Genomic DNA, 25010 nt, shown 5'->3' with positions numbered 1-25010 from the left:
CAGAAACTCTGTACAACCATGTCAATGTCTTCATAGATAATTACCAGAAGTAAGCCCAGCACTAGCTCCAGAAACAAACTGCCCTGGTTGCCATCCCAAATTAAGCAGGATATACAACAAAAGGAAAAAAATATGGCAAAAATCAGGAAGGGTAATTCCCATAAAGATTGAAACTCTCTAATCAAAGTAAATAGGCAATTAAGAAGGCTAATTAGGTCAAGCAAAACAAACTTTGAGGTTAGGGTAGCCTTCCAGGTGAAAGTTAACCATAGCAGCTTCTACAGCTACATCACAAACCTCAAAGGCAGCACACAGCAATGTGATGAAGTGGGGGTTAATGGTGCCACATTCATTGAGCCTGGTGATAGAGCAAACATGTTAGAGGACAAATTAAGTTCCAGCTTTACCCCCCCCCAACGATCCCTTCAAAAATACCCTCATACATAACCCCTCCAGCTATAACTAGGGAACATGTACTGGCCGCCATCAATAAACCCAAGAACATGGCCTTAATGGACCCTGATAACATCTCAGGATGCATCCTGAATAGTCTAAAATATTACTTATCAGGACCCCTGGAGTCATTATTTAACTTTGTCTTAAAACAGGCTTTGTGCCACATGAATGGAGGGCTTAAAATGGTCAGCCTTTATAAGGGAGGACCTCCTACAGATCCTGAAAACTACAGACGCATGGTTATTTGCAAAGGCATGGAAAGAATTATCATGGAAATTATCAGCAAGGACATAGGAGACCTCCAGACACTGGATCCATCCCAGTTTAGCTTTGTTAGAGGAAGGTCATGCTTACTGAATCTTGTGGACTTCTTTGAAAAGGTCACTAAGGCGATAGGAGAGGGAAAAAACAGTGCATACTACCTACCTAGATCTGGCTAAAGCATTTGATATAACATTCCACTTGGGCATTGTCGAAAAACTTATGGAACTAGGTATAAACCCCTTTACAACATACTGGATAGCTAGCTGGCTCACTGATAGAACCCAGGAGGTTAGAATCAGTGAGGTCACCTCCATAAAGAGGCTGGTCACCAGTGAAGTCCCCCAGGGGTCTGTGCTGGGCTCCTCCTTATCGGCAAATACTTCTTGGATATCAAAACCAATGTCAAAAGCCTTTGGATGACCAAGTTCAAAGATGATTGCAAACTGGGAGCAGTCATTGAATCCCGCCAAGATGAGATCACCCTTCAGGAAGGTCTAATACAGACAAATGCTTAATGCTAAAGCCATGGCTTAAAACTCATTACCGAGAAATGCTTTATATTACTTTTTGGGGAGTCTACTGCCCCAGGTAACTCTATCATCACTAAAACACCCTTAAAAGTTGATTCATTAGTAATGGCTTAAAACTCATTACCAAGAAATGCTTTATATTACCTTTTGGAGAGTCTACCACCCCAGGTAACTCTATAATCAATAACACACCCATAAACATTGATTCATTAGTCAGGGATCTGGGAACATATGTAGATAGTAACCTAGTCTTTGACCAGCATGTGTCCAAGGTGGTAAGAAAATCCTTCAATGTTGCTCAGCTTATAAGCAAGGGCATGGAATCTATGTCCAGAGAGGTCATCATACCACTGTACTCAGCCCTCATTAAACTTACCATATAGTATAATGCCTCCTTTGGTATGTACCTGACCATATACATGCAGCAACTGTAACATCCACAGAGGTTACTTACAAAAAGAATGCAGGGTGTAAACACAATGTCCTGCACTGACTGTCTCAAAGTCCTGTCTCTTTAATCGGTCATCTTTGCCTGGCATACATGGTATACCTGGAGCTTGTTTTGATGAATCTTTTGCACATCCACAAAGTAAACACCATCAGAACTACTAGACTAAAAGACCTAAATTTTGCTTGGACCATAAATAGGACATGTTGGAGGGATGGAGAGAATTCCCATTCTCTGAAACAGGCTCCCCATCCATGTGAAGCGGAGTTCCTCCTTATAACTTTTTAAGTGCAACTTGCAACAGTGGATGAGTAATCAGAAATTCACCCCAAGTCTGGCTCCTATGTCTTTGATGAACAGAGGCAGTCCGTAAATCACTATGTAGAGCAATGTGTGTGTATGTAGCTTAAAGAAGTTATCCAAGGGCTTGCACAAGTGTATAAATACTGAGTATGTGCAAGCCTGACTGCTATTTTGTAGTAAGCTGTTGACATGTAAGCATGTATGTATGTATGTATGTAAAGTCTGTTTGTTAGCCAGTTTGTTTGTATTTTATGATGCTGCTATCCATCCTGATGTGTTTCTATGTATTAAAGCATCTAAACAAAATACCCCACCTGCTTGTCATCTATGTTAGAGGAGGCTGAGGGACATGGTGTGAGAAGTGGCATGTCTAAAGGACATGGTATTAGAAGTGGCATGGCTAAAATGACTTGAAGCCAGGATGGAATCCAAATTCTTCAGTTTCAGTTCAAGAGGTACTTGGTTGGAAATGGAGGAATATAAAGGAGTGAATCATCCCTACTGTAAGTATACTTCGCAAAACAGGTCAGAAACAAATTCCAGATGTTAAAACTTGTTCAGCACTATTTCTTATTCGCAAAATATGAAATGAGTCATACAGCATGCTCTAAACAATATTTGTATATTTGGAACTAGTATTGAACTGTAATGTTTTCATGTTCCATAGTAAGTATTACTTGCAGACATGGGGTGTCGCTATGGGCACCTCATGCGTGAATTCGTATGCCAACTTAGTATTATATAGTTGGGAGCAGAAATACATCTTTAATAGTGCATGGATGGACAAGATATACTTATATAAAAGATTTGTTGATGATGTGATACTGGCATGGGATGGTACCATTGATGAGCTAAGGAATTTTGTAGATTACTTGGAAGGAACAACTACGTTCCTGAGATTTACTTATGAATACTCTTACAGAGAGGTCAATTTTCTAGATCTGACTCTGTATTATGATATAGAAGATAAGTTATCTTTTAAGTTGTTCAGAAAGACATGCTGGAGGAACACGATTTTAGAATATAGCAGCATGCACCCGAGATTCATGTTCTCCGGCATCATGAAAGGACAATTCTGCAGGTTAATTAGATTATGCAAGGATCCTGCTGTATTGAAAATAGAAGCAGACATGATGGAAAGGCTATTTATAGCCAGGGGCTACAATAGTAAGCTGGTTAAAGAGATTAGAAATAACATCATACCAGATGAGTATAGGAATGATGAGGGACCTAGTGGTTGCAGGAGAGAGGATAGAGGCAAGAATAGACTGAGAGACAAAGAACTAATAACACATTATACACAGAATAGAAATGTTAGTTTTATTTTGAAATATACGAATGATATTGATGAAATTAAGAGGATTATAAATAAACACTGGTATATTCTCACCACTGTAGATGAAATTAGGGCAATAGTGGGTGAAAGACCAGGGTTTGTTTTTCGTACTTGTGACAATCTGAAGACCATTTTTTCATCCAAATTACATAGCAATATTCAAGCTAAAGATGGTGAGACTGGTGATCCAGGGACCTACCCGTGTAATAGTTGTAGCATGTGTCCATATATTAACACTATGCAAGAATACTATCATCCACATGGACACTTTCACTTTATACCTAGAATATGGGCAAATTGTAACACCAAGAATTTAATATACATGGCTAACTGCGCGCTCTGTCCGGCCTTCTACATTGGTCTCACCAAGAGAAGGTTGAGAGAGCGCATCTATAACCATGTTTATGACATACGTAAACAACATGAATTAAATGCCTGGCCAAACACATCATGTTGTACCCCACACATCACTTTAAGTTTAGAGTTTTACAAACAGTGTGCGTTGGCCCAAGAATGGGAGATAATAATAGAGCCCTAGCTAAACTTGAAATGGAGTGGATTTTCAGGCTAGGGGCACATAGAGACCCTGGAATTAATAATTATGTCACAGTAAAACCATTTATTGAATAACTGCATGTGTTTTCCATTTATTGTATATGTATGTATCTTTTGCATTGCATACTATTATATTATATATATTTTTTTAACATCAAGTATTGTGGAACACTACATAAATACACACTGGGACAGATACTAAGAGTCTATTTTAGTATTTATGAAACATGGAATGTGTTTTATAATTCTGTAGGTCCAATTGAATTTGCTAGAGTTTTGAGTTGACCAATTAATTTGTTATGTAAAAATTATACTTAATTTTAGATGCATTTAGATGCATATACTGTGTGTCAGAAATGAGAATATTTTTAGATGAGAGTGAAGGCTTCTGACAACACAGTTGATCCAGGTATGAGTTGTCACATATACATTATCATCCCCTGAGGCGTATTGCATCCAATATAAGGACTAGAACATACATATAAATGTTTATGATATGGTTATGTTTATTGTCATACATTTATACCATTTGGAAGCATTTATATGATAGACTTTGTATATATATATTCATTTTATTTCATTTGTTCATATATACACAGATATATATTTTCTGTGTATACGTGAATTCATTTATATTGCTATATAAATTTTATATATTAATTCTTTATATAAAAACAGTTTTTAATTTTATGTTAGATAAAGTACACAAGACATAGAGCGTAATTGTGACTTCATAGGGACCTTGGAAGTCAGCGATTGATTTTAGCGCATACTTCCACGTATAGTTTCAACAGTTGTGAATAGTTTATCTTTTTCATATGCATGTATAAAAGTTTTATGCACTATGCACTTTGATGAAGCCGTCACGTTGAATAATATAAAGTTATTAACGTCGGATATGCACGATATAAAATATGCATAAATATGGCTTACGAGCTTGTTATTCATCAGCTTATTTACTTATTTTTATTTTTATCTCTTTTTCTAGAGAGATGCATACATGCATATATTGTGGAAAAGTTTTATGTGAATACATGATGTGTTTTATATGATTATAAACTACGGAAAAAGAGTGTTCCAATCCAAGAATAGAAAGTGTGTTTTTAATGTTCACTTATTAGAATACAAACTGCAAGGGATATTCTTGTGAACGTTCTTCAACATGATCTATATTAGATTGGGTTTTTATTAGATCATTTTATTTTGACATTATGTACTAGTAACACTGGTTTTAAGTGAGGAATTGTTAAATAATATGATTACGTAATTTGATAGGAATGATAAAAAATAACGGGGATGTTGAATGTATTCTCACGGGAACTTTGCAACTACTTGTTAATTTTTTGTTTAATCAATCAATTTTGGGTGTAACCGAGCAATTGCTTAATTGCAACAATACTGTGAAGGATGGCTTGATATAAAATGAACAAGGTTGGATAGTTAATTTATATCTGAAGAAGCGTGCCAGAAGCATGCGAAAGCACTCGTTATCCTGTTTACTTTTCGTTTTGGAATAAAAAGACTTTGTTGGAACAAGAAGTGCTCTCGTGGTGTATCCTATTGGTTATTTTTTGTGATTTGGTCTTGCTGTTTTTGCCAAGGATACTTTAGGAGGATAGCGGCAATTGTTTTTTACACTTTTCACTTTGATCCTTTTGTTGCTGCTACTTCCACGCTATGGAGAACACAACTATTGAGCTGGACTATAACCCGATCAACAGACAGGGTCAGTTAAGCCTAGATGCGTTTTTACCAACCAAAGGTAACCCTTTATTGAATTTAGACTTTCCGGAAACCATGGATAATGTATACGTGAGAAATGAATCGGATGATGATATGAGTGACTTTTACTCTCTGTTAAGAAGTTTAGAGAGTAATTTATATAAAATCCAGAGACTGTCATGGCAAAGAAAGCACTTACAAGCGTGTCTTAATTTTAAGGTTATCCCGAGAGGCATGCGCGTGCTGTGCATGCCGACTTATGACCAACAATATCCGGATCTTTTGAGAAAATGGCAAGATCTGAATTTAGAATTAAGTAACAAATGTATACACTTGTTGCTAGAATATTTTGAACCACTAGAAATTGCCATTCAAAAAGACATTGATGCAGCTTATCAAGTGATAACAGACAGGTTTAATGCAGACACATTTACGAGGAAACTCCGTGATGTGTCAACACAAATTAACTTGTTTGGTGAGAAGTTACGAGGCATCAAACAAAAGAAACTGACTAGGGATGTACACGACTTCAGAAAAGGGGACATCTTCGTTTGGCCGAAAGTGTCCGACACTAATGCAACACAAACTGCACGTCACTACCGGTCGCAACAAAGGCAGCCGGCTAACGGAGAAGCAAGTACCATCAACAGGACACCTACTATATTGGCTGTAAACAATAGTGGAGAATCTATCCAAACCAGGAAGGAAGTGTTGACTGCCAACATTGATGAATCAACACCACCACCTAACCAGTTGGCTTTGAATCACTTGGATGACTCTGTTAGAACAGGGACCATCAGGAAAACAATGGCGGCACCCGTTAGAGATATGGATGCCCCTTTTCCTATCAGAATAAATACGTTCACCAGAGGGAGATCAGTGAGTCGAGGCCCAAAGAAATGGAAGTTCTCGGCCGACAGACACGAGAAACAACAGAAAAAGAATTGGAACTGACTTTACTGGTATTTAATTTTTCTCAACATAATCTGTCTGTATCTGATGTATCATTATTGAGTAGAGGGCTGAATTATGTGCCCTCACAGTATAGTAAATTGTCTGAAACATTGATAGACCTAAGGTTGTTTGCTAGGAAAGTAGCTTTGAGAATGTTTTTTAAGAACCATACACAACAAGTGCATACTGCTGATATCAGTCTTAGATGTAGGAGCACTTTTTCTCCGATCCTTCCATCTAGTGTAGAATGTTTCATAAAAACATGTGAAAAAGATCTCTATAATCTGTATACTACTAAATGTGTTAGAAACAGATTTTTTAATTTAGAGAAGGCTGAGCATGATTCTTTAATGAAACTCAAGTACAATGATAATATATTGATAATTAATGCTGACAAAGGGGGAGGAGTGGTGATTCTTGACAAAGCAGAATATATTGAGATAATTGAATTTACTTTAACTCAGAATGATACATACAAAGAACTCACTATAGAAGGAGTTAAGAATATCATCAAAAATGTAAGGGATGAGCTATATGACATCCTGATGTGTAGACAGGTTAGCAAAGAAATATTTGACTTCCTTTGTATAGAAGAACCACTAGTACCAGTGTTAAAAGGACTGCCAAAAATCCATAAACAAGTCAAACCAATGCCAATGAGACCAATAGTGTCAGGTCGGCAGTGGGCAACATATAATATTTCAATATTCCTGGAAAAAATGCTGAGGCCTTTAGTGAACAAGATTCAAACCATACTCAGAGATACACAACATTTATTAAAAGACTTAGAATCTTTTGAACCATCTGGAATAAGGCATGGGAAATTACTGTTGGTTACCTTAGATGTCCGGGATTTGTTCACCTGCATTCCCAATGAATATGGTACCCAGGCTGTGAGGGAGGTAATGGTTGGCATGAGTGGGTACTCGAGGGATAGACAGATCCTAATAGGGCAACTATTGGAACTAGTATTGAACTGTAATGGTTTCATGTTCCATAATAAGTATTACTTGCAGACATGGGGTGTCGCTATGGGCACCCCATGCACGAATTCGTATGCCAACTTAGTATTATATAGTTGGGAGCAGAAATACATCTTTAATAGTGCATGGATGGACAAGATATACTTATATAAAAGATTTGTTGATGATGTGATACTGGCATGGGATGGTACCATTGATGAGCTAAGGAATTTTGTAGATTACTTGGAAGGAACAACTACGTTCCTGAGATTTACTTATGAATACTCTTACAGAGAGGTCAATTTTCTAGATCTGACTCTGTATTATGATATAGAAGATAAGTTATCTTTTAAGTTGTTCAGAAAGACATGCTGGAGGAACACGATTTTAGAATATAGCAGCATGCACCGAGATTCATGTTCTCCGGCATCATGAAAGGACAATTCTGCAGGTTAATTAGATTATGCAAGGATCCTGCTGTATTGAAAATAGAAGCAGACATGATGGAAAGGCTATTTATAGCCAGGGGCTACAATAGTAAGCTGGTTAAAGAGATTAGAAATAACATCATACCAGATGAGCATAGGTATGATGAGGGACCTAGTGGTTGCAGGAGAGGATAGAGGCAAGAATAGACTGAGAGACAAAGAACTAATAACACATTATACACAGAATAGAAATGTTAGTTTTATTTTGAAATATACGAATGATATTGATGAAATTAAGAGGATTATAAATAAACACTGGTATATTCTCACCACTGTAGATGAAATTAGGGCAATAGTGGGTGAAAGACCAGGGTTTGTTTTTCATACTTGTGACAATCTGAAGACCATTTTTTCATCCAAATTACATAGCAATATTCAAGCTAAAGATGGTGAGACTGGTGATCCAGGGACCTACCCGTTTAATAGTTGTAGCATGTGTCCATATATTAACACTATGCAAGAATACTATCATCCACATGGACACTTTCACTTTATACCTAGAATATGGGCAAATTGTAACACCAAGAATTTAATATACATGGCTAACTGCGCGCTCTGTCCGGCCTTCTACATTGGTCTCACCAAGAGAAGGTTGAGAGAGCGCATCTATAACCATGTTTATGACATACATAAACAACATGAATTAAATGCCCTGGCCAAACACATCATGTTGTACCCCACACATCACTTTAAGTTTAGAGTTTTACAAACAGTGTGCGTTGGCCCAAGAATGGGAGATAATAATAGAGCCCTAGCTAAACTTGAAATGGAGTGGATTTTCAGGCTAGGGGCACATAGAGACCCTGGAATTAATAATTATGTCACAGTAAAACCATTTATTGAATAACTGCATGTGTTTTCCATTTATTGTATATGTATGTATCTTTTACATTGCATACTATTATATTATATATATTTTCTTAACATCAAGTATTGTGGAACACTACATAAATACACACTGGGACAGATACTAAGAGTCTATTTTAGTATTTATGAAACATGGAATGTGTTTTATAATTCTGTAGGTCCAATTGAATTTGCTAGAGTTTTGAGTTGACCAATTAATTTGTTATGTAAAAATTATACTTAATTTTAGATGCATTTAGATGCATATACTGTGTGTCAGAAATGAGAATATTTTTAGATGAGAGTGAAGGCTTCTGACAACACAGTTGATCCAGGTATGAGTTGTCACATATACATTATCATCCCCTGAGGCATATTGCATCCAATATAAGGACTAGAACATACCTATAAATGTTTATGATATGGTTATGTTTATTGTCATACATTTATACCATTTGGAAGCATTTATATGATAGACTTTGTATATATATATATATATATATATTCATTTTATTTCATTTGTTCATATATACACAGATATATATTTTCTGTGTATACGTGAATTCATTTATATTGCTATATACATTTTATATATTAATTCTTTATATAAAAACAGTTTTTAATTTTATGCTAGATAAAGTACACAAGACATAGAGCGTAATTGTGACTTCATAGGGAATTTGGAAGTCAGCGATTGATTTTAGCGCATACTTCCACGTATAGTTTCAACAGTTGTGAATAGTTTATCTTTTTCATATGCATGTATAAAAGTTTTATGCACTATGCACTTTGATGAAGCCGTCACGTTGAATAATATAAAGTTATTAACGTCGGATATGCACGATATAAAATATGCATAAATATGGCTTACAAGCTTGTTATTCATCAGCTTATTTACTTATTTTTATTTTTATCTCTTTTTCTAGAGATGCATACATGCATATATTGTGGAAAAGTTTTATGTGAATACATGATGTGTTTTATATGATTATAAACTACGGAAAAAGAGTGTTCCAATCCAAGAATAGAAAGTGTGTTTTAATGTTCACTTGTTAGAATACAAGCTGCAAGGGATATTCTTGTGAACGTTCTTCAACATGATCTATATTAGATTGGGTTTTTATTAGATCATTTTATTTTGACATTATGTACTAGTAACACTGGTTTTAAATGAGGAATTGTTAAATAATATGATTACGTAATTTGATAGGAATGATAAAAAATAACGGGGATGTTGAATGTATTCTCACGGGAACTTTGCAACTACTTGTTAATTTTTTGTTTAATCAATCAATTTTGGGTGTAACCGAGCAATTGCTTAATTGCAACAATACTGTGAAGGATGGATTGATATAAAATGAACAAGGTTGGATAGTTAATTTATATCTGAAGAAGCGTGCCAGAAGCATGCGAAAGCGCTCATTATCCTGTTTACTTTTCGTTTTGGAATAAAAAGACTTTGTTGGAACAAGAAGTGCTCTCGTGGTGTATCCTATTGGTTATTTTTTGTGATTTGGTCTTGCTGTTTTTGCCAAGGATACTTTAGGAGGATAGCGGCAATTGTTTTTTACACTTTTGACTTTGATCCTTTTGTTGCTGCTACTTCCACGCTATGGAGAACACAACTATTGAGCTGGACTATAACCCGATCAACAGACAGGGTTAGTTAAGCCTAGATGCGTTTTTACCAACCAAAGGTAACCCTTTATTGAATTTAGACTTTCCGGAAACCATGGATAATGTATACGTGAGAAATGAATCGGATGATGATATGAGTGACTTTTACTCTCTGTTAAGAAGTTTAGAGTAATTTATATAAAATCCAGAGACTGTCATGGCAAAGAAAGCACTTACAAGCGTGTCTTAATTTTAAGGTTATCCCGAGAGGCATGCGCGTGCTGTGCATGCCGACTTATGGCCAACAATATCCGGATCTTTTGAGAAAATGGCAAGATCTGAATTTAGAATTAAGTAACAAATGTATACACTTGTTGCTAGAATATTTTGAACCACTAGAAATTGCCATTCAAAAAGACATTGATGCAGCTTATCAAGTGATAACAGACAGGTTTAATGCAGACACATTTACGAGGAAACTCCGTGATGTGTCAACACAAATTAACTTGTTTGGTGGGAAGTTACGAGGCATCAAACAAAAGAAACTGACTAGGGATGTACACGACTTCAGAAAAGGGGACATCTTCGTTTGGCCGAAAGTGTCCGACACTAATGCAACACAAACTGCACGTCACTACCGGTCGCAACAAAGGCAGCCGGCTAACGGAGAAGCAAGTACCATCAACAGGACACCTACTATATTGGCTGTAAACAATAGTGGAGAATCTATCCAAACCAGGAAGGAAGTGTTGACTGCCAACATCGATGAATCAACACCACCACATAACCAGTTGGCTTTGAATCACTTGGATGACTCTGTTAGAACAGGGACCATCAGGAAAACAATGGCGGCACCCGTTAGAGATATGGATGCCCCTTTTCCTATCAGAATAAATACGTTCACCAGAGGGAGATCAGTGAGTCGAGGCCCAAAGAAACGGAAGTTCTCGGCCGACAGACACGAGAAACAACAGAAAAAGAATTGGAACTGACTTTACTGGTATTTAATTTTTCTCAACATAATCTGTCTGTATCTGATGTATCATTATTGAGTAGAGGGCTGAATTATGTGCCCTCACAGTATAGTAAATTGTCTGAAACATTGATAGACCTAAGGTTGTTTGCTAGGAAAGTAGCTTTGAGAATGTTTTTTAAGAACCATACACAACAAGTGCATACTGCTGATATCAGTCTTAGATGTAGGAGCACTTTTTCTCCGATCCTTCCATCTAGTGTAGAATGTTTCATAAAAACATGTGAAAAAGATCTCTATAATCTGTATACTACTAAATGTGTTAGAAACAGATTTTTTAATTTAGAGAAGGCTGAGCATGATTCTTTAATGAAACTCAAGTACAATGATAATATATTGATAATTAATGCTGACAAAGGGGGAGGAGTGGTGATTCTTGACAAAGCAGAATATATTGAGACAATTGAATTTACTTTAACTCAGAATGATACATACAAAGAACTCACTATAGAAGGAGTTAAGAATATCATCAAAAATGTAAGGGATGAGCTATATGACATCCTGATGTGTAGACAGGTTAGCAAAGAAATGTTTGACTTCCTTTGTATAGAAGAACCACTAGTACCAGTGTTAAAAGTACTGCCAAAAATCCATAAACAAGTCAAACCAATGCCAATGAGACCAATAGTGTCAGGTCGGCAGTGGGCAACATATAATATTTCAATATTCCTGGAAAAAATGCTGAGGCCTTTAGTGAACAAGATTCAAACCATACTCAGAGATTCACAACATTTATTAAAAGACTTAGAATCTTTTGAACCATCTGGAATAAGGCATGGGAAATTACTGTTGGTTACCTTAGATGTCCGGGATTTGTTCACCTGCATTCCCAATGAATATGGTACCCAGGCTGTGAGGGAGGTAATGGTTGGCATGAGTGGGTACTCGAGGGATAGACAGATCCTAATAGGGCAACTATTGGAACTAGTATTGAACTGTAATGTTTTCATGTTCCATAGTAAGTATTACTTGCAGACATGGGGTGTCGCTATGGGCACCCCATGCGTATGCCAACTTAGTACTATATAGTTGGGAGCAGAAATACATTTTCAATAGTGCATGGATGGACAAGATATACATATATAAGAGATTTGTTGATGATGTGATACTGGCATGGGATGGTACCATTGATGAGCTAAGGAGTTTTGTAGATTACTTGGAAGGAACAACTACGTTCCTGAGATTCACTTATGAATACTCTTACAAAGAGGTCAATTTTTTAGATCTGACTCTGTATTATGATATAGAAGATAAGTTATCTTTTAAGTTGTTCAGAAAGACATGCTGGAGGAACACGATTTTAGAATATAGCAGCATGCACCGAGATTCATGTTCTCCGGCATCATGAAAGGACAATTCTGCAGGTTAATTAGATTATGCAAGGATCCTGCTGTATTGAAAATAGAAGCAGACATGATGGAAAGGCTATTTATAGCCAGGGGCTACAATAGTAAGCTGGTTAAAGAGATTAGAAATAACATCATACCAGATGAGTGTAGGAATGATGAGGGACCTAGTGGTTGCAGGAGAGAGGATAGAGGCAAGAATAGACTGAGAGACAAAGAACTAATAACACATTATACACAGAATAGAAATGTTAGTTTTATTTTGAAATATACTAATGATATTGATGAAATTAAGAGGATTATAAATAAACACTGGTATATTCTCACCACTGTAGATGAAATTAGGGCAATAGTGGGTGAAAGACCAGGTTTTATTTTTCGTACTTGTGACAATCTGAAGACCATTTTTTCATCCAAATTACATAGCAATATTCAAGCTAAAGATGGTGAGACTGGTGATCCAGGGACCTACCCGTTTAATAGTTGTAGCATGTGTCCATATATTAACACTATGCAAGAATACTATCATCCACATGGACACTTTCACTTTATACCTAGAATATGGGCAAATTGTAACACCAAGAATTTAATATACATGGCTAACTGCGCGCTCTGTCCGGCCTTCTACATTGGTCTCACCAAGAGAAGGTTGAGAGAGCGCATCTATAACCATGTTTATGACATACGTAAACAACATGAATTAAATGCCCTGGCCAAACACATCATGTTGTACCCCACACATCACTTTAAGTTTAGAGTTTTACAAACAGTGTGCGTTGGCCCAAGAATGGGAGATAATAATAGAGCCCTAGCTAAACTTGAAATGGAGTGGATTTTCAGGCTAGGGGCACATAGAGACCCTGGAATTAATAATTATGTCACAGTAAAACCATTTATTGAATAACTGCATGTGTTTTCCATTTATTGTATATGTATGTATCTTTTGCATTGCATACTATTATATTATATATATTTTTTTAACATCAAGTATTGTGGAACACTACATAAATACACACTGTGACAGATACTAAGAGTCTATTTTAGTATTTATGAAACATGGAATGTGTTTTATAATTCTGTAGGTCCAATTGAATTTGCTAGAGTTTTGAGTTGACCAATTAATTTGTTATGTAAAAATTATACTTAATTTTAGATGCATTTAGATGCATATACTGTGTGTCAGAAATGAGAATATTTTTAGATGAGAGTGAAGGCTTCTGACAACACAGTTGATCCAGGTATGAGTTGTCACATATACATTATCATCCCCTGAGGCATATTGCATCCAATATAAGGACTAGAACATACCTATAAATGTTTATGATATGGTTATGTTTATTGTCATACATTTATACCATTTGGAAGCATTTATATGATAGACTTTGTATATATATATATTCATTTTATTTCATTTGTTCATATATACACAGATATATATTTTCTGTGTATACGTGAATTCATTTATATTGCTATATACATTTTATATATTAATTCTTTATATAAAAACAGTTTTTAATTTTATGTTAGATAAAGTACACAAGACATAGAGCGTAATTGTGACTTCATAGGGACCTTGGAAGTCAGCGATTGATTTTAGCGCATACTTCCACGTATAGTTTCAACAGTTGTGAATAGTTTATCTTTTTCATATGCATGTATAAAAGTTTTATGCACTATGCACTTTGATGAAGCCGTCACGTTGAATAATATAAAGTTATTAACGTCAGATATGCACGATATAAAATATGCATAAATATGGCTTACGAGCTTGTTATTCATCAGCTTATTTACTTATTTTTATTTTTATCTCTTTTTCTAGAGAGATGCATACATGCATATATTGTGGAAAAGTTTTATGTGAATACATGATGTGTTTTATATGATTATAAACTACGGAAAAAGAGTGTTCCAATCCAAGAATAGAAAGTGTGTTTTTAATGTTCACTTATTAGAATACAAACTGCAAGGGATATTCTTGTGAACGTTCTTCAACATGATCTATATTAGATTGGGTTTTTATTAGATCATTTTATTTTGACATTATGTACTAGTAACACTGGTTTTAAGTGAGGAATTGTTAAATAATATGATTACGTAATTTGATAGGAATGATAAAAAATAATGGGGATGTTGAATGTATTCTCACGGGAACTTTGCAACTACTTGTTAATTTTTTGTTTAATCAATCAATTTTGGGTGTAACCGAGCAATTGCTTAATTGCAACAATACTGTGAAGGATGGATTGATATAAAATGAACAAGGTTGGATAGTTAATTTATATCTGAAGAAGCGTGCCAGAAGCATGCGAAAGCGCTCATTATCCTGTTTACTTTTCGTTTTGGAATAAAAAGACTTTGTTGGAACAAGAAGTGCTCTCGTGGTGTATCCTATTGGTTATTTTTTGTGATTTGGTCTTGCTGTTTTTGCCAAGGATACTTTAGGAGGATAGCAGCAATTGTTTTTTACACAATATTTGTATAAACCGATTTGTATGATATTAATAGAAATATTCAAATTACTATGATAAATATTTTGATAAAAGGAAACAACCACATTTTCAATACGTGCTTAGTGAATTTATATTTTTTGTATTAGTCAAAGATATATGAGTTATCAAAAGTGTATAAAGTGTTCATATATTTGCGCAGTACTGCAGTAAAGTTATTTTGCAAAATACAGCCATTACAGAGCATAGTTTGCAAAGTACTGTATTTCAAGGAGTTTATTGTGCATTTGGATGTTATTACAAGCTCACAGAACAGTTTGTACATAATTACAAGGGCCATATCTTCAGTGTGTTTGTGCATAATTTCTGGATGGGGCAGTGTAATATTGCTGAGAACTGGAGAGTGTTTGAACAAGAGTATGACATATTCATACAGGTTGCATTTTCTGATAAAGATGACCATACAAAGGCATTTATTCTGCCTAATTTAGCTGGCTCAGAAGCCATTGAAAGAGAACGTTAATTTGTGTATGCACCTGCTATCTATACAGGAGAGGGGGAGGAAACTGTCATATTTTTGTACAGGCTAAGTCAAGGGAGGACCCTGAGTGCTTAAAACATAAATTTAGAGAAATGTGTAACCCCCAGACAAATGATAAAATTGAAAGGTACTTATTTTAAACAAGGGATCAAATGCCTGGTGAAACATTTGCAACATATATAACTGACCTGAGAAATAAAGCTAAAACATGCAGATTTGGTGATTTAAGGGATGAGCTGATAAAAGAAAAACTTGTGTGTGGTATTAAAGATGATGCTGTGAGAAAGATTTTGCGACAGCGATTTAACTTTGAATAAGGCCACTGAGATTTGTCAGATATATGATCTCACAGAAAAGCACACAAATATGTTTACAAATGAGAATAGCTCTAGAAGGCACAGTGACAAAGCTCATCTTGATGTTATGCAGCATGTGGTCAAAAGAAACATGCGCAAATGGCAGTAAGTGTAGCCTATGAAGCACTCACTGGTAAACCTCAGAGCTTTCTAGCAAATTCCAGAGTTCGCACAGTCTCAGTGAAGTATAGGAGTGAGTCACCAAAGTAAAAGCATGGGCCCCAACCTAGTTTAATTGCCAGCTGTCGTAATTATGGTGGAAGCCATGAATCTAAAAGGGAAAAATGTTTAGCTTTTGGTCAGCAATGCCACAAATGCAATAAGTGGAATCATTTCAAAAGGTTTTGTAAATCAAAAGGCCCACATTCTTTTATTAAAAGGGGACGTTTTAAGAAACAAGATGATAAATTAGAGAGCTGCAGCCCTACTCTTTATGTTGATGGTGTGTCAGTGCAGCAGATTTAATGGCAAAGAATGAAGTATTTTGTACTGTTCGAATAAATGGCAAACCCATATAGCTCAAAGTTGACACAGGTTCCAAGTGCAATGTTATGTCAGTAGCAACATTTCTTAGTGTGTGTCATGGTGAAAGGCTTGATTTTGCAAGGTGTATGAAGAAATTCAGACTGAAGGCTCAGTAGTGCTTTCATGTTACTCTGCTGGAAGATATTATGACTTGTTATTTTATGGTGTCAAGAGGTGCGTCCAGTCATTATTAGGGCTCAGACAGTTTGAAAATGGGACTGCTTTCATTTAATAAGGAAGTCCTCCAAGTCAGTTTGAAAGACCACAACTCTAATTTTGCCCAGCACATTTTTTTTACCTATGCAGATCTTTTTGAAGACAAACTAGCAAGCTTCCAGTTATGTAATCCATGAAGTTAGATCCAGATTTCAGTCCAGTTATCAGGCAAGCACAAAAAGTTGCAATAGTCATGCAGGACAAAGTCAAAGCTGAGCTAGATAAAATGTTGAGACAAGGTATAATTTGTCCAGTTGCAACTCCATCTGAGTGGATACCTTCCATGGTAGTAGTTCATAAGAAAAGTTCAGATGACATCAGAATATGTTTTGATCCACGGGATTTGAAAAAAGCACTAAAAAGACCTCATCATCCAATGCACACAGTCAAAGAAGTCACTGCCTTGATGCCAAAGCCACTGTTTTTTTCTGTCTCAGATATAAAGAGTTCATTTTGGCAAATTCAGCTTGACAAACAATCCTCATTGCTCACTACTTTTCAGTTCTCCATTTGGCAGGTTTGAAAATGTCATTTGGAATAAATTCTGTAAGTGAAGTCTTTCAACATGCAGTGGAGCAATTTTTTTCTGGGTATCCTTGTGCTAGCATAGTAGATGATATATTAGTAGGAGGTAATGGTGAAACTGAACAAGACAAAAACCTCAGAAAAGTTCCAGAAAGAGCATGTCAAATGAATCTTAAGCTCAATCCACAGAAATGTACATTCAGGCTACAAAAAGTTACATATGCTGGTCGTTAGTATTAACTAGTTCAGGCCTATGAGCAGACCCTTCAAAGCAAACAGCCATTTTCAAGATGCTAGTTTCAGACAATGTTCATGCCCTGCGATGTTTTCTTGGCATGGTTAACTACCTAGGCAAGGCCATTTCAGACTTGAGCCAACTTTCAGCACCTCTTAGAGAGCCAACATGTCAAGATGTAGCATGGCCTTGGTGAGAGCAACACCAAACAGCATTTGATGTCCTGAAAGAGAGAATTGCTAGTCCACCAACTATCAGATACTATGATGTTCACAAGCCAGTAACACTTTCCTGTGAGGCTTTGAAATTTGGTCTTGGTGCAGTCATTCTACAAGAGGATCAACCTGTTGTCTATGCATTGAGAACTCTTACCCAAACTGAAATGCAATGTGCCCAGATTGAGAAAGAGCTTTTGGGAATTGTCTTTGCATGTTCAAAGTTCCATAATTATGTTTATGGTAGACCTACCCGGATTGGAACAGACCACCAACCTCCAGTCACTATTTTGAGAAAGCCTATGCATTAATTTCCAGCTAGACTGTAATATATGATGCTGAGACTGCAAAAGTATAATTTCACTCTTGTCTACAAGAAAGGCAAACTTCTTTATCTTGTTGATACATTATCCAGATTGCCCAGAAACACCACTAAACAGCACGAGAATGAGAACCTTGATTATGAAGTCATGGAAGTGTGAAATTTTTCTTCCACACATCTTAATGAGTTGAGAAATCACACAGCCACAGATCCAGTTTTACAAAGGCTCAACCACTTTATCAATCAGGGATGGCCAGCAAAGCAATCTAGTTTACCTCAAGAAGTGCAACCTTATTTTCCATACAGAGATGAGATTTTGTTTGACATAGGTATCATTATGAAAGGTCAAAAAGTAATTGTTCCAAAGACCTTGAAACAAAAGTATATTACTATCTTGCATTTTGGTCACCTAGGAACTGACTCTACCAAATGAAGGGAAAGAGGACTAGTATTTTGGCCTTCTATGTCACAAGAAATTGCGAGAGCACTTTTATCTTGTTTTGTGTGTAATAGTACTAAGCCACATCAACAGAAGGAACCACTTCAGCTAAACCAGATTCCGGAACTACCTTGGTCAACAGTAGCCACAGACATTTTTGAGTGGAATAGTCAACATTATCAGGTGTTATTAGACTCTTACTCTAATTGGTTTGAGATTGACCTACTTCCTAACCTTGTTTCCAGTATTGTTATTATTAAGATGAAACATCATTTTGCAGTACATGGTAGTCCGCACAACATTATTTCTGACAATGGCACACAGTTTACAACCCAACAGTTCAAAAGATTTGCTGAAGAATGGAACTTTACTCATGTTACAAGTAGCCCTGAGTGCCCACAGTCAAATGGTCTGGCAGAACATGCAGTTCAAAGTGCAAAACAGTTACTAGAGAAGTCAAAATGAGACAATTATGATGTTTTCCTGAATCTCTTGAATCTCAGAAATGTTCCTCGTGATAAACATCTTGGTTAACCTGCTCAAATACTTCTGTTGAGAAAAACCAGAACCACATTACCAATCAGTAGTCAATTGTTGGTTCCATGTGTCAAAAACAACAGGTTAGTGAAAACCAATCTGTTGAAGAAATGCCTAACCCAGAAGTCGTAATACAGTAAGACCAGCAAACCGCTCAATCCATTAAAAGAAGGAGAAGTGGTATGGATGCAAACGTCCAAAGGTTATGATTGGATTGGTGTTGTGAAAAGTATTTTCCCAGAGCTGAGATCGTACATTGTGGAGTCACAAGGAACAGACATTAGATGGAATTGGAAACATTTGAGACCAGTGTCTGAGGCTATACCACAGCACATAGCCTGTGAGAAAGACTCTTTATCTCAGAATGAGTTGTCTGGTGTTCCAATTCCTGAGGAAGTTCCAGAGAATATTCCCATCCCTGTGATGAATCCAGAAGTTCCTGATATGAGTTTTTCACCGAAGACTGTCCTTGTTGGTAAAATTAGTCCAGATTGATATGTTATGAGATATGGTCATATCCCTAAACCCTGTAACAGATACAAAGCAACTTGGACATGAACACTGTGTTTTGTTTCTAATGTCTATAGTAATGCATGTCTAACTCTAATATTGTTTTTACAAAGGGGGATCTTTTTAAGAAGGAGAATGTAGATCAATTTGTGTGTATGTACCTTTAAGCAGATATTCAAGGGCTTGCTCAAGTGTATAAGTACTGAGCACATGTGAGTCTGACTGCCATTTTGTAGTAAGCTGTTGAGCTGGAAGCATGTATGTATGTAAGGTCTATCTGTTAGCCAGTTTGTTTGTATTTTATGATGCTGCTATCCATCCTGATGTGTTTCTATGCATTAAAGCATCTAAACGAAATAATCTGCCTGCTTGTCATCTATGTTAGAGGAAGATGAGTGACACACTACCTATATAAATCAAATTTGTGGGTTACATTTGGGCTGTATGGCTAGGCATATAAGGGCCATAGCATCATTAGCCTAGTATACACCTATGTACCTATGAGCAGTAATGCATCAAATGCTTTTGATAAAACTACAAATATGAAATTGTGTGATATTCTCTCACACACACACACACACACACACACACACACACACACACACACACACACACACACACACACACACACACACACACATTATACTTCTGTTTACCTGAGATGTAGTTCATCTCATCAGTGAAACCAAGTAATGTTAAAATCTATTACACCATCCTCACATAAAGATAACAGTAGGGAAAAATAGACAGCATTTACAAGCAACAACTGCTGTTTAACATTTTGTAAAAGCAACAATAAAATAGTGGTGGACAGAAAAAAAAAACATTAGTGTTAGACAAGTCAAACAACATGGCTCACTTACTCAGAAAGATAACTCCTCATTTTAAATAAAATCTAATGTTATTAATTGAAACAGAATATTGAACATTCCTTACATCCTTCTGATGTGTTATGGCTGTCTTAATTGCCACAGTGTCTTTTCAAATTCCTGTCCTTTTGACCCATAAATCAATTAAGACTCCTTGGTGGCCAATTCACCCAAATTAACATTTTTTATATATGTTCTTGCTCCCCCACTCTTCCTGACCTCACTGAAATTCTGGTCACTACTGGCCCATTCATTCGCAGTTTGTGAAATCCAGAGATATTGTGAGAGAGATGGTGGCAAGAAATGAGAATCATGGTCATCAGCCAGCAGTGAGTTAGGAGATTTCTCATGCTCTTAATGAGGACGTAAACTAAACATGCAAACTGACAATTTTTTCAGCAAGTGATACTGCATCAAATAACCACTGGCAAACCATCCTTTAGCACTAGGGGAGTATTTTGTTTTCTCCAGTGTTGTATGACCTTGGAGTAGGTATACATAAGTTTGGGAATGCGGGGACTTGCCCCTACTGCAAAAAAAAAATACACTTGGGTTTCTGCATTTTTTTTTCAGTGAATTGGTATTTGCTATAATAGTTGTTGATAGATTGACATAATTCCACACCTAAACTTCTCCTCCCCTAAGTGGTAAATGTACAAGACTTGCTATATTAGGCCAGTTGTACACATATCTAGACTGTGATGCACTCCTTGGCAGTCATACACACTTGAATTTTGTTTTCTGGGAACAGAGTGCACACCAGTATCTGGAAGCACTGTGTTGCAGTGGGGCTGAGGTTATCCCCTTCCACACTGCAGATATGATGGGATCTGCTATTTACTTGTGTCCCTTTTTTGAAGAACTCCTCCAGTACATGGATCTTTAACTGATCCACTGTCATCTGCAGTATAGTCACCATCACTTAGTGCCACAGAACCATCTTTTACTTCAAATGAACATCTGACATATTTGCTTCTCAATGTTCATGATCTCAGATGGACTGCTGGGGGAAGACACAAGCTTTGCACCATCCAGGCATAGGTACTGATAACTCTTGTCACTGATCACTACTACTAACCCTATCAAAATCAAAACAGTGGTGGGGCCTGCATGGTGCCATGTTTCAGGTACAAGTCAAAGGAGGTGGGAAGGGATTCATCCCTTGAATGTAGGGATGTGTAACAATGGCCTGAATATGGCTTCCAACATGTAGTCTCACCAAACTCAAATAATACAAGTGACTTTTTCCAGACGCTATTTTTCTGTACTGAAAAGCTTGTCCCCACATCACTTTCCTTTTTCATTTCCTCAAACTAGAACCTAAGACAATGGTACTGCAAACACAAATCCTACTGTGATGCCAACGGGTTGACTCCTTCCCAATGTGTCTACAGTACTAGAAGGTATTATTTGCTATAAGTAGGTGACCCTGTGTAGGTCTTCTCATATCTTAAGTCAAAAAATCAGGGAAGGGAAGATGATCCCTAACCCATAGGTAGCATAAGATGTCTTGTAAAATGTATGGAAACTAAAATTAATAATAGATCAGCTGCACTGTATGCCATAGCAGCATAAAGTTACTAATGATGTGACCAGGGCCAAAATAATAGTTAACCCTAGAGACCAAGACTGGATTGTGCTTCTAAATTCTGACATGCACTTGTAGAAAGAATGTAACACATACCTAGGAACTGTCTGATGTAAATAAAAAAAGGCCCACTCAAGCTGTTGGATGTACCAAAAGTTGGTGATAGTTTGCAGCTCATTTATAGAGTGGCACAGGCATATAAAAATGTGCAGGAGTGGAGGTTAAGAAGAATATCTGCAGTGGTTTACATAAAGAATCTAGAACCAAGAAGACTTCCAAAGTGTAATGTTGCCACTTTGTATTATGATACTTTCAATTTGTAAAGTGATATAAAAAATAATGTACTATTGCTTTTACAGAGCGTATTGATATTTCATTTCAAGGCTAGTGATATTGACGGAATTCTGAGTTACATCACCAGGGCAATGGAGGCAGAAGGAAAGGTTTGGCAGCAGGCAAGCCTTCTGCAGGATAGTGACGTGAGAAGAATATTCCTGGACAGAGAAGTCATAGACACTGTGTTACCAAATAAAAAAATAATGTATGATTGGCACCCATTTGAACCTACTGAAAGTAACATCTCTTTATTGTTGTCAAAACAGATCAGATGGATGGCAGACTGCAGTGAACACCCTCATTTTCTCAGTCTGTGCTTAGATCCTTATCTAGTGTCCATGGGACAAGAATTTCTTCGGTTGAACATTGACATGTTTGGTAAAGTCCTTGATGAAGCTAAAAAACACTTAGTGACTCAGCTGCAGATCAGCTCGGGAAAACTGACAGGCACTGTACTCTGCTTTCTGTTCCTGGATACATTGCTGACTGCAAAAATGGAGGAATTTGTGAAAGCAATACCTGCAGTAGAGAAACCAAACATTTTACCACAAATGTTACTGGAAGATGATTTGTGATTGAAGTGTTACTACTTTATCAATCAGCAGTTAATCTCTCACTCACTCTCACTAGTAATTGTATCTTAGGGTGTAACTTTCTTCACAAAAAAAAAATTCAAAACAAAAACACTTAGGCAGTTATTGATATAACCACTGCAAATATACTGAAGAACAGATGCACTACAAAAATAATTTTTACTCAACCCAGAGTATGTTTTCTTGTCTGCGGAATGACCCCTACATTCCAATGTTTAGGTAAAGTATCACTTCCCTGTTTCTCACTGTATGTGACATCTCTCAGCCACTCAGCTTCCACAGTGTACTGTGAGTTTGAAATAGTATCTTATGACACTTTCTTCAGTATCTTTTTTTCTTCAAAGCCGAAACAACACAATGACAGGTAAATATTGTCAAATAATAACAATCACAACATAATTTTCTGTGGTTATCGCTGACAGCATGATGTAGAGTCCTTTGCAGATAAGACATTATAGTTCTTGTAGTATTTAGTTGAACACAATTACTATTTTTTGTTCCAATCCATACCACCCAACAATGAAATCAATGACAAACATTATTGAACATCCACTGTCATGATAGCTTCACGAATTAAATCCCTTTAGCATCTCTTTCTAGGTGTGTGCTATCTTACTCACTAAGGGAAGTGCGTTCCTTTCATCTTCAAATCTTCCTATATGTGTTAGAGTCTAGCATACCTACTCAAATGCCTACACATGCCTATAGCAGAAAGGTGGTCTGAGGATTTCCAGTTAGAGGCTTTACATATAGCATGACCATTGCTGAAGCTTGGCTTACTACCATTGTGCTAATAAAAAGGTAAAATCTTAAAGCACTGAGAGTGCAGTAAGAGCCAAACTTCTAGATTTGCTGATAACCTGTACCCTGTGACTTTCCCTACATTTTTGTCTAGGTGTACCCGTGTGGGTCTAACTTTGTTGTACTGCCAACATTTGTGAGAACTGTAGCCCCTTGTACCCTACTCTGCTCCCACAGGGAGTATAAGAAGGGTCTTTGGTCCTTTTCTATGTGTGACTGCTAATACTGTTTGTATTTGCTATAGTCTGGATTCATTAATACCTACACTTAGTGTACACCATTCTGAGTAAAAAGAAAACACAAGTACAGCTCCTACCTTCTTCCTCCTAAGTTTAGTTTTCCTACTGATTTTCTTGCAACATTAAATATCAAGGGGGATTCATAAAGGTTACTACAATGTGTAGACTATGCCTATACTTAGTGTAATCTTTCTGAGTGAGTAGACTGCGCAAAAAATGAGGTAGAGTTGTTTTTTAATACAAATCGTTTACACTTGGTGTAGGCATTCATGAATCCAGCTCTGTGTGTTATGTTTTTACACACACACACACACACACACACACACACACACACACACACACACACACACACACACACACATATATATTTATGTGCATGTTGTGTTTGTGTAATACACATTCAAAGCTTTATATAGTTTTCTTTTTATACAGATTTCTAAGCATAGTGCGAATAATTCATTATATTATGTTTGATATGTATTTAATGATATAATACTGTAACTGATTTTCTTGTTATTGTATTTTTCGTTCCATTAAGTTTACATTTTAATAAAAATTGCAAGTAAAAAAGCTTTCATAATCCTGTATGCTTGACAATATTGCAAAAGTGAAATAAAAAGACTCACAAATATGTCAGTAAAGAATACATTTGTTTTATTGCAGTACCTGTAGCATACTGTAGGCAATATTGAGCTGACTATGATTCCTACCAAATTTGCTTGGTTTTGTGCAATTCTTGTGAATACAAGAAGTACAGAATTTAAATGCACACACTGGCACAAACAAACTAATTCTGATCTCCCAAGTGTGATTTTCTACATTCTTTATTTACATATTTATTTTAAGAGACCTTTAT

The 25010-nt window shown here is 36.4% G+C and overlaps 1 protein-coding gene across 1 annotated transcript in view; it reads left to right on the top strand.

Annotated features, from left to right (window-relative positions):
• The window catches only part of LOC122805830 (histidine N-acetyltransferase-like), a 63745-nt gene extending 38947 nt beyond the window's left edge, over positions 1-24798 (top strand). Inside the window, exon 4 of the mRNA XM_044076087.1 lies at positions 22545-24798. Coding sequence (XP_043932022.1) covers positions 22545-23096 — 552 coding nt within the window. The 3' untranslated portion in view covers positions 23097-24798. The remainder of the gene's footprint in view (positions 1-22544) is intronic.
• The last annotated feature ends 212 nt before the right edge of the window (positions 24799-25010 follow it).

Source organism: Protopterus annectens, chromosome 7.part0 (genome assembly GCF_019279795.1).
Source record: "Protopterus annectens isolate FY-2018-M chromosome 7.part0, PAN1.0, whole genome shotgun sequence".
Taxonomy (NCBI): domain Eukaryota; kingdom Metazoa; phylum Chordata; order Ceratodontiformes; family Protopteridae; genus Protopterus; species Protopterus annectens.
This window is presented reverse-complemented; position numbering and strand designations above follow the sequence as displayed.